The sequence below is a fragment of the Plodia interpunctella genome, chromosome 28 (genome assembly GCF_027563975.2).
Source record: "Plodia interpunctella isolate USDA-ARS_2022_Savannah chromosome 28, ilPloInte3.2, whole genome shotgun sequence".
Taxonomy (NCBI): Eukaryota; Metazoa; Arthropoda; class Insecta; order Lepidoptera; family Pyralidae; genus Plodia; species Plodia interpunctella.
This window is the reverse complement of record NC_071321.1, coordinates 853874-871130: the sequence shown is the minus strand read 5'-3', so window position 1 is coordinate 871130 and position 17257 is coordinate 853874. Positions and strand designations below refer to the sequence as shown.

The following is a 17257-nucleotide window of genomic DNA, read 5'->3' as shown; positions in this document are numbered from 1 at the left end:
ATAATGTTAAAATATATACATACGTATTGTCATAATTTTATAAATTGTATTAAAAATCTACAATAATAACAAAACTATATTTGAGATCCTCATAACGAGCCTTTTTATTTGAAATAAAAAAATTATGACACAATAAGGTTTGCAAACTTCTTTTTTAATTTCCTAACTTACCCAAAAATTAATTACAAAAAAAATAATATTTACTCTGCACTTCTATGTTTTTATGGTCATATCTTACCAAATTTACCCTTTTTTATGGTCCGGACGGACAGACGGACGGACGCACGAGCGATCCTATAAGGGTTCCGATTTGTCATTATCAACACTACCCGGGTATCCGTTAATTCGGTGATACCAATTTTGCAAATAGATTTTGATGTGACATCATAGCGCCTAAATGGTTACGCGTGTTGCATACGAAACAAGACAGGATAGAATAAAAAAATCATTCAAATATGCATCACAAATGTAGTTGTTGCTGGCAACACAAAGTAGCTTTTTTTTTAATTTTTATAAGGCTGTTACGTTGTTACTTTGAAATATTTCGGCTACGAAGTCTGTTATATGTGTGTCCCAAATAATATAAAAATAAAATACATTTCTTTATACAGCAATCGTCTTTAGAGTTAAACAAGATCCTAACAATAGTATGCCTGGCTTTGATATACCAACTTTGATGTAACTTAGAAATTTCATCAGACAAATTTTGTCATCAGACACTGATGTGAACAACATTTATCTTCCAAAACCTCTTCTTATTCATCCTGGCGAGTTCCCGGTTACACTCGGAGCTGTGGCGCCCAGAAACCCGGACTCAGCGTAAAAATTTTACAACCGCCAGTCTGCCTGATGTCAACCCTCTTTGGGAATACTATTGTTGCTAGCTGCTAAGGTATATACATACACTACTTACTAAACCGAAAATGGTGGCCACCAAAATCTGCATAGTAGACTGCGACTACATTGTGTAATGGAAAACTATTATACGTTGCAATGAATTCCTTTATCTGGCGTAGAATAATTTGGATAGACGATTTTTTAGTTTTCGCTGATAGACAAAAGAAATTGGTCAAAATGGTGGCGCTAGTGTGCAGTCATGTATCCCCTTAAGGCATGCGTTCCTTATTCGCCTCGTACGTCAAAACTTATGGAAAACAACGGAGCAGCGTGTTCGCAACGGAGCAATAGGACATGCCTCTAACTTAAATAATATTATGTCAAAGTGTATGTGGAAAATTCATAGTTTCTTTTACGATCGATATATGTATTGTCCATAATCCATTCATCCTATTTATAATAGAGTTGACAAGGTCAGATAATTGTAAAACTTGTTTGTTTGTAATAATTTTATTACACGAAAATAAGTACATTAATCAAAATTAATACAAGAAAGATACATTGTACAGCGGCGGACTCATCCCATGTAGGGATCTCTTACAGTCAACGGGCGACAGGTCGAGAGGACGTGGACACAGTAGCAGGCCAGGCAGACGTAATAACGCACAACATGAACAGAGAAGACTATAAATTGTAAGAAAATAAACAGATGTACATGGGAAGAGTAAAATCTAAATACATAAATATATAAATAGATGTAAATATATATTAAAAATAACATACAATTATAAATACATAATACAATAGTCTAAATGTTACACGTAAAAACTTATGTATAATCTAGGTAAAATATAGATATATTTATCATCAATATTATAATTCATAGACTGTAACAATGCAGCTGGATATTTAAATTTGGTTGTAAAGTCCATTTTAAAAATATATGGAATTATAAAAACTCGATCATCATAAAAAACTAAAATTTTGTAACAACTTTTATTAAGAAGTCATCACCGTAAACGTAATATTTAATGTAGCTGTCGAACAAACATATCTTTCTTGGCGAACATTTTAGCACGTTGTGACGTCACACGTTCGTGTCGTGTAGCATGGAGCGTTTGGACGATTCCGAAAATGTTGTATTTTATTTTTGTCATATCTTTAAAAGTATTGTCCATCCAGAGACACTGGGTAGAGATAGGTCTGGGCCTTATATAAATTGTTATTTAATATAAGTAACTAACAATACTAACATAGCATGTAAGTTCATTTTGTTACTAACCTTCAAATCTATTTACTAACAACATATCTATATAACTATGGACTAATGTGGGTCTGAAATAAATGAATTTTATTTATTTTTTTATTTATTGTCGTTACCATAGTATTTTTTTACTGGTGTTTCTAATAATATAAAAACTTTCGACTGTCATCGAAACAAAAAATTGTCAACGAGCCTATTGTACGTGAAAATTCTGAAACTTTAAATTAATATGAAACTGCAAAAATATAGAATTATTTTAAAACCCCAATGGACGTAGTCTATGTTTCATATCATGGCAACCCAACGTTAATAAACGTTAAAAATTAATAAAGAAAACAAAGCCTTTTCCCGCCAAATATTTTCTTTGCCGGATAAATGAAGCGACGGTAATTATTCCCAGCACACGCTTTCTTTTAGTAGCAGAGTAGACAGAACAGAGCCTAAGCTACGATTTTTGCATCCATATAAATTAAAAGTAAATCTTATGATATTTATTTTTATTAGAATTTCATGTACCTTCACAATACTTTTTAATTAAAAAAATAATTTAAACTACGGACCTGTTTCGACGCTTGTTGATAAAAAAAACTTTATATTCTATTGTGTAACATATTGGACAGATTAATAAATTGCGTTTCACAAGTGTAGGATAGGGCCAATCACATCACATCTAGCAGGTTTTATTATCTGTAAGATTACAATAAGATATCAGAAACTGGTGGAATAAGATTTAAGTGGGTATTTAGCTCTTAGTCCACAAGCATTTGTAGGTCAATTATAAACGGCAATGAATCAATATTGTTTCTTCCAGCGTTTTTTCTCAACATGCCTGTAGTTTTATTTATTTTGTGAATCCTAAAAAGTAAATATTATAAATGCGAAAGTTTGTGAGGATGTGTGTATGTTGGTTTCTTTCTCGTTCACTAATCTAAACACATAGGGTACTTTTTATCCCGAAATTCCCATGGGAGCAGCTAGTAAATCCTAATAATATAATAAATGCGAAAGTTTGTGAGGATGTATGTGTGTGTGTATGTTTGATACTCTTTCACGCAAAATCTATTGGCCGATTCGTACAGGTTACCGTACAGGTACCCCTGTACCAAATTTCATAACAATCTAACCTGGAGTAACACATAGGGTACTTTGTATCGTGAAATTCCCACGGGAGCGAAGCCCCGGGGTGCAGCTAGTTGTATATATAGTAATATACATATCAATAAAGGTTTATTTTATGAATAAGTGTTTGATCATGGTATTTCTATTTACTTACTAAGACCCTCCACCTGTACTTGCCACTAGATGGCGGTGGGTAGTCGTAAGTCACGTCAGATGCCTTTAGGCGACTTGAATAGAACTCGATACCACTGTCAGCAATAACACACCCGATATGGATGACGAACCCGAATGACTACCAGTAGAAGTAGCTCGTGTAAGCTAGTAATTTCTCGTACGTAGCTTGGGCTCTATACAGTTTTTCCTCCTATATTTTTGGGAAGATTTTTCCTGTACGTAATCAAATAATACCTGTTTGTATACAGAATCATGGGGTCCAAACCTTTGTGGGGTTGCCAGAGTTATAAGATTCCAGAACGTACATATTTGCATTGCAAGTTAAATAAAAGCTTGTAAAATATATAGTAATAGATGTTGCCCGGGGCTTCGCTCCAGTGGGAATTTAGAGATAAAATATAGCCTATAGCAATCTCGGATAATGTACCTTTGTAATGGTGAAAGAATTTTTGAAATCGGTTCCATAGTTTCGGAGATTACCCGCCTCAAACATACAAATTCAGAAACGCTTACCTCTTTTTAAAAATAGTATAGTATATATGTTATAGGTTACATATTAAATAGTTCCTGTTCTATTATGCACGTGATCCTTTTCTGTTTCAGTGACACAAATCCAAAATCTAGTTAATTATTATTAGTTATTCTATTGTGAAAAAAAAATGAAAAGTTTAACTTTTTTATTTTTTTTTGAAATGTCGCACTTTATAACATTTGACATTGACAGAAACAGACTTTCTTATGAATGACAGGGTGATGTTATACCGAACCCCCGAGTGGTTCGGTTACACACGAGCAAATAACCTAAAATAAGTAGAATTCATATCACAGACAGACCTATAAACACAAAACAAAAGTTTACACAAACAGGATAAACAACTTGCCAACAAGAATATGAATCAGGGATGCCGAAATAGCAAAATTCACAAAATGTCTTATACTTATCCTCATACTTAATTCTAAAATATTTTTTTTTACGTCATATTCTAAATTAAATTATATTTACCGAAGCTACTATCTTACAAGTATCCCCATAACCTACACTATTATTTTAAAGAGGTAAGCGTTTGTGAGTTTGTATGTTTGATACTCTCACGCAAAATCTATTGGACCGAGGAGATCTATTGGACGATTGAGGCGGGTAAGATCCGAAACTACCGATCCGTTTTCTAAAATTCTTTCACCACTAGAGAGGTACATTATCCAAGATTGCTATAGGCTATATTTTATCTCACAATTCCCACGGGAGCGAAGACCCGGGCAACATCTAGTTATATTGGGAATCCATCTTGTGACGTTTTTTAACCCAAGTGAGGTTTGATTGAAGACAACTCAAAATTCCCCGAGTTTAAGGAACAGGCCCTCAGACCACACGCACATCAAATTAAGGCCCCTTTCGACACACTTGGCTATTTAAATTCAACATAATATTTATACAAAATTATCTTTTTCCTTATTTAAGAGCTATGCTCTTGTCGGTGGAGTATACGCCACGCCTCTATCCTCGGCTTTGCTTTTAAGGTCTCGATACGACACAACGCCTGCCTTCTCTTTCAGTTGCTCGCGTAGCTCTTCCTCGCTCTCCCTGGACCTCTTCTTCCATTCAAAAATAGTTTCAAATAAGGCGTCGTGTTGAATCAAGTGACCAATCATTCAAAACTATAATTAAACTAATACTGCGAAAATTACGACATATGAATTTTTCTGTTCTCTCTAAATAGAAAGAAAGAAAGAAAAAACGTTTAGCAGTATAAAAATATTGTACTAAAATAGTCTTCGCTGTGCATTATGTCGTTGGTGTGCGTGGCTCATACTGGTCTTCCTAAAATAAAATGTAGTTAAAATAATAAAACTAAACTAGTTGAAATAATAAAAGATTGATGTACTTTTGCGAGCATTTTATCACAAATAAGATACTTCTCAAAGCTACACAAAGAAAATCTCAAACTACACTAATACATGGAGAATACACTAGTTGTTTTTGAAGGAAAACCACATTAAACTGCGATCAGCAACCCTAGCAATAAAAACGGATATTAAAACAACTTGTGGCCCATTCGTCACAAATGTTGCGGAGACTGATAGTAGCGGAGCCGAGATGCCCCCTATATTGTTTCTAATTCCTATACGCAATATTTAAACTGTACTTGAACGCCACATTTGCACATAAATGTTGAACTACCGATTCAATAATTGATCACGTTGTTGTTGTCATTATTGTAACGCCACGACTTCTTTTTTATCGAATGACTTCCGCCCTTATTTTGTTTTTCGTCCTGTGAACCGAACGACCAAATGTTGTGGCGAATCAGCGTACCCCACTCATTTGCCTCAGCCCCGCGTACTTACCGTCACACAAATTTAGTTAGATCGCTTTTTTTCATTCATCTTTGTCGTCGCAACAAACGAAAACAAAAATTGCAATAAACCGTCACCTTTTCCTACTTTGTGCACCAAACAAATTGTGATGCAGTTCTCGTTGTCGCGCAGATGAGTCGTCGCTGACAGCGGCGGCATGCAGGGGGGCGCCGCACCTGCCGCAGACGCCGACCAGGCGCAGTTCGAGGCCGACAAACGTGCCGTCTACAAGTAAGATTCATCATCTTTTTAACTTCCGACGTAAAAAGAGGGGTCTGTCTGTCTGTCTGTGGCATCGTAGCTCCTAAACGCATGAACCGATTTTCGTTTAGTTTTTTATGTGTCATGGAAAATTTTATCCCGAGTGTTCTTAGCCATGTTACCTTATGTGCTAATCCACGTACAGGCTACCTCAATACCAAAACAGACAAATATTGGCCCGACCTAAAGATGTAACAAACATATTCACATACCGCCTTCATTGTATGTATGTATGTATGTATGTATGTATGTATGTATTTTTGTAACGCGATAACTTTCGAACCGTTTTGGTCTGATTTTGATAAAATTTAAAAGTTATGTAGGATCTGTCAATAGAATTTTTAAGTTCGTTGATTATCAAAATCGTTTCTTAAAAAGTTGAGTCGTTTATGAAACATTCACAATTTATTCAATTTCAAACACGTCTGTGTTCCAGGCACCCCCTCTTCCCCCTCCTAGCGCTGCTCCTGGAGCGATGCGAACAAGCCACAGCGGGGGCGGAGCCTCCGGCCGCGGACGCGTTCGGCGCGGACCTGCAGGCCTTCGTGCTGCACCAGCGGAGGGACCGCCGCCCGTTCCTCGTCGACGACCCAGAGATCGACGGGCTGATGATTAAGAGCATACAGGTAGATATGGTGATCCCCTCTGGCATGATGGGGTTTACATGAGTTAACCAACACTGTTTAAATAGTATAGCTATAATTATATTAACGGGAGTTAGCACGATCCTTTTTTATTTGATACTAGACTGATTTTCCCTTCAATAACTCATTCACTATACATACAATATACCCCCATACAAATTTTGAACCCCCTTTTTACCCCAATGAATTTTGAAAAATCCTTTCTTAGTACACCCATCGACTACATAAGGAACCTACGTGCTAAATTTGAAGTTTCTAGACCCAGCGGTTTGCGCTGTGCGTTGATATGTCAGTCAGTAATTCAGTGTCTTCTTTATATGTATATAGATAACTAGCTTCGCCCCGGGGTTTCGTTTCCGTGGGAATTTCGGGATAAAAGTACCCTAGGTGTTATTTCAGTTTATATTCTACCAGTGTACCAAATTTCATAACAATCTGTCCAGTACATTTTGCGTTAAAGAGTATCATACATACACACACACATACATCCTCACAAACTTTCGCATTTATTATATTATTACGATTTACTAGCTGCTCCCATGGGAATTTCGGGATGAAAAGTACCCTACATGTTTAGATTATACCGAAATCTGTTTCAATTCCAGGTTCTCAGGATCCATCTGTTGGAATTGGAGAAGGTTCAGGAGTTGTGTCGCGACTTCTGCGGAAGATACATCGCCTGTCTCAAGACCAAGATGCAAAGTGAAAACCTGCTAAGGACTGACTATTCTGGAGGTGAGACTTCATTCCAGGTCAACAGCTAGAGAAGGACCAAACTCATCTGTACAGAGACAGATGAGACCGAGACACAGAATATGCCCAGGACCGACTATCTTGTAGGTGAGACTTTCCAAGTCCTCAAATTATACCTGCTGTAGCTAGAGGAAGAATACACAACCTGTTATCAAGACCTGATGCAGAGTAAGAACTAGCTCCAGGTTGAAGGTGAGACTATGATTCTAAGTCCCCATTATCATCTGTTGGAGTTAGATAAGGACAGACACATCGTCTGTCTCAAGACCAAGATAAAGAGTAAGAATCTGCTCATAACTATTCTGAACTTCCATTTCTGGTCTACAGCTAGAGAAGGACAGATATATCGCATGTGACTTGATAGGCAATGCAAGATGCAAATTGACGTAAAAAAGTGTTTGTGGAAGTTTCTGAATAATTGATTTATTAAATGAGGAGATATTAAAGAAAATTAAGTATTCCCATACTTAATTTATTGGTTTAAGGTTATGAGACTAATAGAAGCCAAAACAATTTTATTTTTATTTTTTGTCTGATGTTTATTCGCGATTCACACAAAAACTACTGGATGGAATTTGATGCGATTTTCACAGTTGTATAGCGGACGGTCTAACTTAAAATTTGGTATAGGTTTCATTGTGATACTTCACTAGGATCCCGAGATATCGATAATAATACACGATATATATGAGCGAACGCACGAAAACGCGGCCGAATCTGTGGGCAAAAGGTATGTACGTACACGGAATGAAATATCCATATTTATAACTTGAAGACTGAATTCTCGAGCATCACATAATTGTTTGATTAATTATTTGATTGTAATCGTTTCAGGTGGTGTCGAGAGCAACAATAATCTATCAGGATCCATCGACGAGCACTCCAGCACTTCCAATTCTCCACAATATCAGGTATGAAATGTATGTTTCGTTTGATATTATTATCCATACTCCATATTAATATAATTAGTGCGAAAGTCTGTCTGTCTTGATGTAATTTGATATGTGTGCAGTTGTAGACCCTGTACAAAAATAGGCCAACAATCAACCCCCAAAAGATTTATAGTTGGTGAAAGTTTGTATAAAAATAATTTTGAAAATACGATCAAAGACAAACACAAAAATATTGGTCCTAGGAATTAGTAATCTGGAATGGGTAACATTGATCACAATAAATATAATTATGCTATCAGAAGTAACTATTCTACGCTGACGAAGTCGCGGATGAACTTCTAGTATTTAATATATTAGGAAACATTTGAAATTGATCAATGAAAGTGTCATTTAATTTATTGTGTTTGCTTAGTTAAATATGATTGTTTTTAACCAGTCAATTAGACAATTACGAGTAGAATTTTGAATGAATTCTATTTACTCTTGTTGCAGTCCCCCCCGGCGCCCCCCTCGGCGCCCCCTTTCCCCTCAGCCGTGTTCCCACATACGGAGCTACCCTTCCCGCCACAACACAGAGACCCACGTAAGTATATCATCAAAATAACGTATGTGATTTACTGGGAAACTCTTTACTTGGTACTTATGACTATAATATTTAATTATAATAAACAACCTCGGTGGCGCAGTGGTAAGGTTCTTGCCACTGAATCAAGAGGTCCCGGGTTCGATCCCCGGTCGGTTCATGATGGAAAATTATCTTTTTTTGATTGGCCCGGGTCTTGGATGTTTATCTATATAAGTATTTGTTATAAATATAGTATCGTTGATTCCATAACACAAGTCTCGAACTTACTTTGGGGCTAGCTCAATCTGTGTGATTTGTCCTAATATATTTATTTATTTTATTTTATTTTAATTTTAATCGCCATTCACACACACTTCTAACTAATAAGTTAGAAGGGGCGAGCAATCAAAATAAATTGTGGATCTAGAATACATCCTTGCGGTACACCATACTATGTAATACTCTAAATACTGGCTGGACCCAACTGAATCCAATATGTACCTAATGCAATGTGTAAAAACATTGATTGCAAAGGATTTTTTTAGAACTTCCTAATTTTAAACCAAGTTTCCATACTATATAATAGTGATCAAGGCAATCAAATGCCTTTGCATAATCTTTTGTAGTAAAAAAATACATTTTTACACTAGTAAATTGGGATATTACAATGAAAATGACTTACAATATTGTTTTGGTTTCCAGCTCCACTAGTAGTCCAAGGTTCGACTCCAATTAGCCAAATTGGCGCTGGACTAATAACGACTGATTCTTTCACTGGTAAGTTCATTAGATTTACAATCTGAGCCAAGGTGTCTTAAAATCGCGTGAGTCGCGAGCCAATATCGAGTGGACCAGAATCAAAATTTTGTTTATTTTAAAAGTAATTAATACGCACTGATAGCTGTAAAATTTCCGTTTCTTTTACATAATGTCAAAGCATTAATTAATTCAGAAATTAGAACTTCACAGGCAATTTTAAATGATATAGTATATCTCAAAAGCTACAAAGTACTGCCATCTGCTAGTTGCTTTCGGGGCTGAGACGCCGCGAAGCCTGGGTCAGCGTAAAAAATAACAAACATTTTTAACATTCGGCTGTGATTTTACAACCGACCGATTGCCTGACGTCAACTCTTCTTGGGAATGCTATTATTATGTGTCCCTTACGACCTCCACGGGGAGATATTTAGTGGTCCTATTCTAGGGCGGATCCACACGCCACATTTAACACCAAACCCATGAAAGGGTCTTCAAAAATTATACCCTAAAATTTAAGACTAGGAATTCCTCGTAAGTAATGATTATTAATCGGTTTTAGCTATTATACTTTGTTGAAAGACAAACCATTGCGCGTTTCAATATCGTACAACGCCATCTATCGGTGAATTTGTGTAACTTATCTCTTCATACGGGATCTTAGGAGTAGATTTTATATAAGTACTTCTGCTTGTATATAATATTATAAATGCGAAAGTAAGTTTGTTTATTTGTTACCTCTTGACGCTCTATCTACTCAACCAATCTTCTTGAAATTTTGCATAAGTACGTGTAGTTTCAAGTATAGACATACTTTTCATCCCGGAAAATGAACGCGGCCGAAACCGCGGGCAAAAGCTAGTTTATAATGAAATAAAGAAATAAATTGGGGAAAAGTGTATGAATAATTAATTTTTTTATAAGAATAATAAAACTAAATGTGATAGAAATGGAAAAACCACAGACAATAATAGAAAATACTTTTGTAAAATGTGGATGACGTACATATATATATATATTCTGATATCTATGTATGTTCAATACAATAATACTAGCTTTATACCTAATATTCTCTGTAAGCACATGTTTGGATTACAGCCTGTTTTCTTTGTATTTTATCTCTATGAATATTTTATATTTGTTGTAATCTGTTTTGTGCGTGAATAAATAAATAAATAAATAAAATATACCCGCGACTTCGCTCGCGTAAATTTTCCACAGGATCAGTTATTTTTCCGAGGTGACACATACCCTATGTTGTTAACCATAATTCTAACTATATATAAGCAAAATTTGAAGAAGATTTATAATAAAGAATAAGAATATTTATTTATGAGACATAGGTTATTAAAATAATATTATTATAACAATAATACAGTTGAAATCAATGGCATACAATTACGTAATCATCGGAATCAAAGAATTACGTAATCAATCAATTAATCAAGCATCACTATGCTCTGTCTTATATACTTACAAATATTAATAACTTGTCAACATCAATTAAGCAGACAAAGTCTACTTTATGCATTGGTCATTTAAAGAATCTACACTATAGTAACATTTGTATTGGGGGAGAAGTCAAGCGCTTCGGGTTTTTAGATTTTCAATTTTTTTTAGTTCTTGCGGCAATTTGTTGTAAATCTTTGGTGCCATTCTACAAATAGGTGCATTAAGTATGTAGTCCCCCGTCTTTGGGTATTATTTATCCTAGTATTTAATGATGCCAGTTTCGGAAATAGGGACTCGTTTGATTTTACAAAATTAGCAAAACTTGTAATAAAAAGTATATGTCATTTTGAAAAGCTGAATATTTTTTTTGTCGGCCGAATATCATGTGCTCAGCAAATTTCAACATCACAATTTGTGTGTATTTATTGTTGATTCTATTTTGTTATTGCTTGCAAAAAATTGTCAAAATTCAAAATTCTTTATTCAATTTAGGATGATACTCGTATACATCACTTATTGACGTCAAAAATTACTTAAACTAAGTCTACTGCCGGCTTCCAAAGCGCAGGTGAAGAAGAAGCGGCGCAACAAACTTCACCGCAGCCTTTTCTCCAAGGACGTCAATTAACAAATATAGGTCTTATACATATATTAAAAATTGTGCTTCATAGTACTCATAATTTATGATTTTGGCGATTTTAAATAACTAAATGGTTTAAGATATTTATTCACATTAAGAATTAGAACAAATTCACTTCAATTGAGAACAACACAATTAAATTTAACACAACAAAATCTACGTTCGGTATGCGCGTACAAATTTGCGTCTCACTATTGTTAAGTGTTCGGTGTGCGTTTGTTTACCCTCACTTAAAAATATTGCATCGATCGAGCGGTCACAACTTCGAGCGTCGAGTGGTATCATACAATGATGTGAAACCCAAACGCAGACTGAGATTTATTTGTTCAAATATAAGCGAATTTTACAAACTTTTATATAGTTACACCTGTCCCGTTGTCTGTAATCAAATCTTGCAAGTTACATTTCACCTACTTCCAGTTGTCATACAGAGTTGAAATTTCCCACGTCGCTTCAGTTTCCATGACAATGCGTTATTATGATAAGCATGACTTTATGGTGCAGCCAGGATCGGCTCTAAGGGGGAACTGTTTGAATGAGTTTCTTTCGGCATTTCTTCTCAGCAGTAGTCGTTCCGTAATGCTAGAGTTTTGGTAAATATCATTTAATTTGGAATTTGACGTAAAAAAGTGCCTGTGAAGGCCTAATTTCTGAATAAATGTTAATAATTTTTATTTTACTTTAACGAATGATCATGGGTTTATTGTCAGACGTTAAATGCCACAAGATCACTCTGATGAAAATATACCTAAGTTTGTGGTAAAAATGACATTTTTGTATAAAATTTTATTGAGTGTGGAACCTCAGACAGAAAAACTGTTCACAGAAAGCACGTTTTACAGATTTTTTTTAATATCTCAAGCTACGTTAAGTTTACAATCGTGTTCTTATATAGGTAGGTACCTATCCTAACCCCAATTATTTTAATTCAAACTTATCCAGAAAAAATAATTTTCGACGAAACGTTCTTTCGGTGAACATGGTTCCTGTGAACTGGGCGCTTACCATCATCTCAAAACGCGATCCACTTTACGACCATAACTGATCTCTGCATCGCAAATTCGTTACATCGACTTAATTCTTAGTGTGAATGCGATTCGTTTTAATTGCCAAAAATTGAATTGAGTTGCATAAGAATCGTTCTGTAAAAGTTGATGACAGGTCTGCTGTAGACATGCCCGATTTGATTAATATTGCAAGGTCGTTAAATGCAAAGTGATTTCCGCCGCTTAGGCACGAACTCGAACTCGTCTGTGTCGCTGTCGCCGCCGCCGGAGGACGAGGACGAGGCGGGCAAGCGCGGCGTGCTGCCGCGGCACGCCACGCAGCTGCTGCGCGCCTGGCTGTTCCAGCATCTCGTCGTGAGTACATCACATCACTGACGCTCGTGCTCATTACATGGAATGAAACACACTAGACAACTTTCTTGGCATTATTAATCGAGTGGTTTGCCATTGCCTTCTCCATTTCACACACAAGTTGATAATCGACCAGTGTGCAGGTTTCCTCACGATGTTTTCCCTTCACCGGAAGCAAATGGTGGTCGATGAAAGTCGAGATTGGTATACAAACTCATGTGGCACGAGCAGGATTCGAACCTGGGACCTTTCGATCCACAGGCGGGCGTCTTTACCATTACACCACCACCGCTTCAAGATATAGGTACTTACATTGTTGTAATTTTAATACTTATAAGAGAGAATTACTCCAATTGACAATGCATATTATTCAGTCAATGAATACCTTAATGACAAATTTGACTAAGTAATTAATTAATTTAGTAATTTAATATTTGATTTCCATAATTGATATTTATATATACTTGACATAATAAATTACCTATAGTTAATTTCTGCATGATATTGCTTTATAATGTAATAAATATAATAACGCAAACCTATTTGTTAAAATTTTGTATGCCTTATGGCGGAACATGGAGAAATCCTCTATTGTATACCATACCTACGAAATAAATTAATTTGAATTTGTTGTGTCAACTTAGATTTGTATGTCAGTTTGGGCGGGAAATGGCTATACTAACTATATTGTGAAGTCTATATTATACTATATTGACGACCTCGGTGGCGCAGTAGTAAAGTTCTCGCCACTGAACCGAGAGGTTCCGGGTCCGATCCCCGGTCGGGTCATGATGGAAAATGATCTTTTTCTGATTGGCCCGGGTCTTGGATGTTTATCTATATATGTATTTGTTATAAAATTTAGTATAGTTGAGTTAGTATCCCATAACACAAGTCTCGAACTTACTTTGGGGCTAGCTCAATCTGTGTGATTTGTCCTAATATATTTATTTATTTATATTTTTACCTGTGATCCACAATAGGGAAGGTTTGATTTGTTGGCCGCTACTATGTTCTCGTACATCTCCCACGCGAGTGCGGTCCGAGAGCGCGATTTCTGAAGTTCTATGAAAATTATGCTTGGGATTTCGTGAATGTTGTGAAAGTTGGAATTATATTTTGCACGTGAGCAGTTATTTTTTCAGGAAAGGTACTTTATGTCCTTCTTCATATTTGGAACTATCAGTATGCAAAATTTCAACAATATTGTTTGAGTAGGAGAGCGTGAAGAAGTAACAAACAACTGTCGTATACTAATTACTAATCTTAGCTAATATAATTTTTGCTTGGTTGTTACCACTTCACGCTCTATCATATAAATATAGGATGAAGTTCATCCCTGAAAAGTGACTGTTCCCGTGGGACATCAACGCGGGCGAAGTCGCGGGCAAAAGCTAGTAACTATTTATAAATGCGAAAGTTTGTGGAATGTAGAATACAACAGAACAGTGCAAGATTTGTTAATTAATGCTTCAGTTATTTTCGTGTTCCATAAATAAATTATTCAAAGTACTTAATATGTTTTTGTACAATCATCTGTATTACAATGCAATAACACTTTATTGCACAAATTAGTTACATAGTATATATTCCTAAGTACAAAATGTATTATCACACATAACATGGCATTATGATTGACATACATTGTGCAGAAGGCGACCACGCTGGAAGCAATTTCGTCCAGACAATCTTCTGGGAAATTGCTAGACGCGGAAATATAGTAGTAATACTGTTTTTGGTTGGAAATTTGTTTTATTTATGTGTTTGGTAAAAGCTTGAATATATCAGCTAAGCTGTTAGTCAGTTAGCGAACAAAATAAATAAAAAAAAATAAACAAAAATCTGACGTTCCAATCGTTGATGTATCACTTGGGTGGTATTGAGCTGAGGCTTTATTTAGATATTTAAATAGTTTATTGATCGTATGGAATAAAAAAACAATTCACTTTTGACGACCTCGGTGGCGCAGTGGTAAAGTTCTTGCTACTGAACCGAGAGGTCCCGGGTTCGATCCCCGGTCGGGTTATGATGGAAAATGATCTTTTTCTGATTGGCCCGGGTCTTGGATGTTTATCTATATATGTATGTGTTATAAAATATAGTATAGTTGAGTTAGTATCCCATTACTTTGGGGCTAGCTCAATCTTTGTGATTTGTCCCAATATATTTATATTCATTTATATTTTATATTTACTTTGTACTTGTAATTGTTTTTCCAATAAATGTGATTAACACATACATTGGAAAAACAATTCAAAGTTCACACTTACAATAATCAAATCGTTGAGAAAACAGACATTGAAAGTTTAAACTGTAATAACTAGTTCTTAATATTCCCACGTTGTGCAACATGATTCAGAGACGCATTAAAATCGCACGTTGCATTAAAATCGCAAAATGCCAGTTTTCATAAAATCTGAAATATCTCGGTACCTGACTAAGAGTCATCTCAGTGGTACCATTTTGTTTGGAACATCGAATTAGTGGGTAATATGGGGTGTGTACTAATTCCATGGCTTGGAACGCCGCAAATACTTAACAATAAAATCGTCGTTTCCAGCACCCGTACCCGACGGAAGAGGAGAAACGCACTCTGGCGGCGCAGACTCGCCTGACGCTACTCCAAGTCAACAACTGGTTTATCAACGCCCGCAGACGGATCCTGCAGCCCATGCTGGACTGCTCTGATAAACCTGGTTAGTTCCGTTCACTCACTCATACAAGTGAATGATGAAAAAAATAATTGGTTCATCATTCATTCCAAAACTTCAAGTCATCGACTGCATTGTTCAACAAATGAGTTGTTTATCATCATGCGAAAGTGACATTATGAGAAAGTGACATTATGAGGAAGTGACATTATGAGGAAGTGACATTATGAGGAAGTGACATTATGAGAAAGTGACATTATGAGAAAGTAACATTATGAGAAAGTGACATTATGAGAAAGTGACATTATGAGAAAGTGACATTATGAGAAAGTAACATTATGAGAAAGAAACATTATAAGAAAGGGACATTATGAGAAAGTGACATTATGAGGAAGTGACATTATGAGGAAGTGACATTATGAGGAAGTGACATTATGAGGAAGTGACATTATGAGGAAGTGACATTATGAGGAAGTGACATTATGAGAAAGTGACATTATGAGAAAGTAACATTATGAGAAAGTGACATTATGAGAAAGTGACATTATGAGAAAGGGACATTATGAGAAAGGGACATTATGAGAAAGTGACATTATGAGAAAGTGACATTATGAGGAAGTGACATTATGAGAAAGTGACATTATGAGAAAGGGACATTATGAGAAAGGGACATTATGAGAAAGTGACATTATGAGAAAGTGACATTATGAGAAAGTGACATTATGAGAAAGTGACATTATGAGAAAGGGACATTATGAGAAAGGGACATTATGAGAAAGTGACATTATGAGAAAGGGACATTATGAGAAAGTGACATTATGAGAAAGGGACATTATGAGAAAGGGACATTATGAGAAAGTGACATTATGAAAAAGTGACATTATGAGAAAGTGACATTATGAGAAAATGACATTATGAGAAAGTGACATTATGAGAAAGTGACATTATGAGAAAGTGACATTATGAGAAAGTGACATTATGAGAAAGTGACATTATGAGAAAGGGACATTATGAGAAAGTGACATTATGAGAAAGTGACATTATGAGAAAGTGACATTATGAGAATGGGACATTATGAGAAAGTGACATTATGAGAATGGGACATTATGCGAAAGGGACGTTATGCGAAAGGGACATTATGCGAAAGGGGTATTTTACGCCGTTTTCACGCAGTAAATGTTCAATACGTTGAGAATTATAATATTTAATGTTCCATTCGTTTTCAGGAGGCAAGAAGAGTAAAAACGGATCGTCAATAAACAGGCGATACTGGCCCGACGCCCTCTCCAACCCTCAGTTTACAGCAGGTAAAGCTTTTTTTTTGTTAAATATATTAAACTAACAGCTTTTGCCTGTGGCTTCTCCCGCGTGAATTTCCCACGGGAACAGTTATTTTTCCGGGATGAAAGGTGTCCTATGTCCTTCTCCATACTTCAAACTGCATGTATGCAAAATTTGTTTTTTTTTTTTTGCAAAGTGCAAAATTTGCAAAAGTAGATTGGTTGAGTAGATAGAGCGTGAAGAGGTAACAAACA

The 17257-nt window shown here is 35.8% G+C and overlaps 1 protein-coding gene across 1 annotated transcript in view; it reads left to right on the top strand.

Annotated features, from left to right (window-relative positions):
• LOC128681734 (homeobox protein PKNOX2-like) overlaps nucleotides 1-17257 on the top strand; it is a 36269-nt gene that overhangs the window by 14402 nt on the left and 4610 nt on the right. The window contains exons 2-10 of the mRNA XM_053765865.1: nucleotides 5882-5980; nucleotides 6447-6636; nucleotides 7260-7389; nucleotides 8242-8318; nucleotides 8793-8883; nucleotides 9568-9642; nucleotides 12947-13074; nucleotides 15632-15767; nucleotides 16949-17029. Coding sequence (XP_053621840.1) covers nucleotides 5907-5980; nucleotides 6447-6636; nucleotides 7260-7389; nucleotides 8242-8318; nucleotides 8793-8883; nucleotides 9568-9642; nucleotides 12947-13074; nucleotides 15632-15767; nucleotides 16949-17029 — 982 coding nt within the window. The 5' untranslated portion in view covers nucleotides 5882-5906. The remainder of the gene's footprint in view (nucleotides 1-5881; nucleotides 5981-6446; nucleotides 6637-7259; nucleotides 7390-8241; nucleotides 8319-8792; nucleotides 8884-9567; nucleotides 9643-12946; nucleotides 13075-15631; nucleotides 15768-16948; nucleotides 17030-17257) is intronic.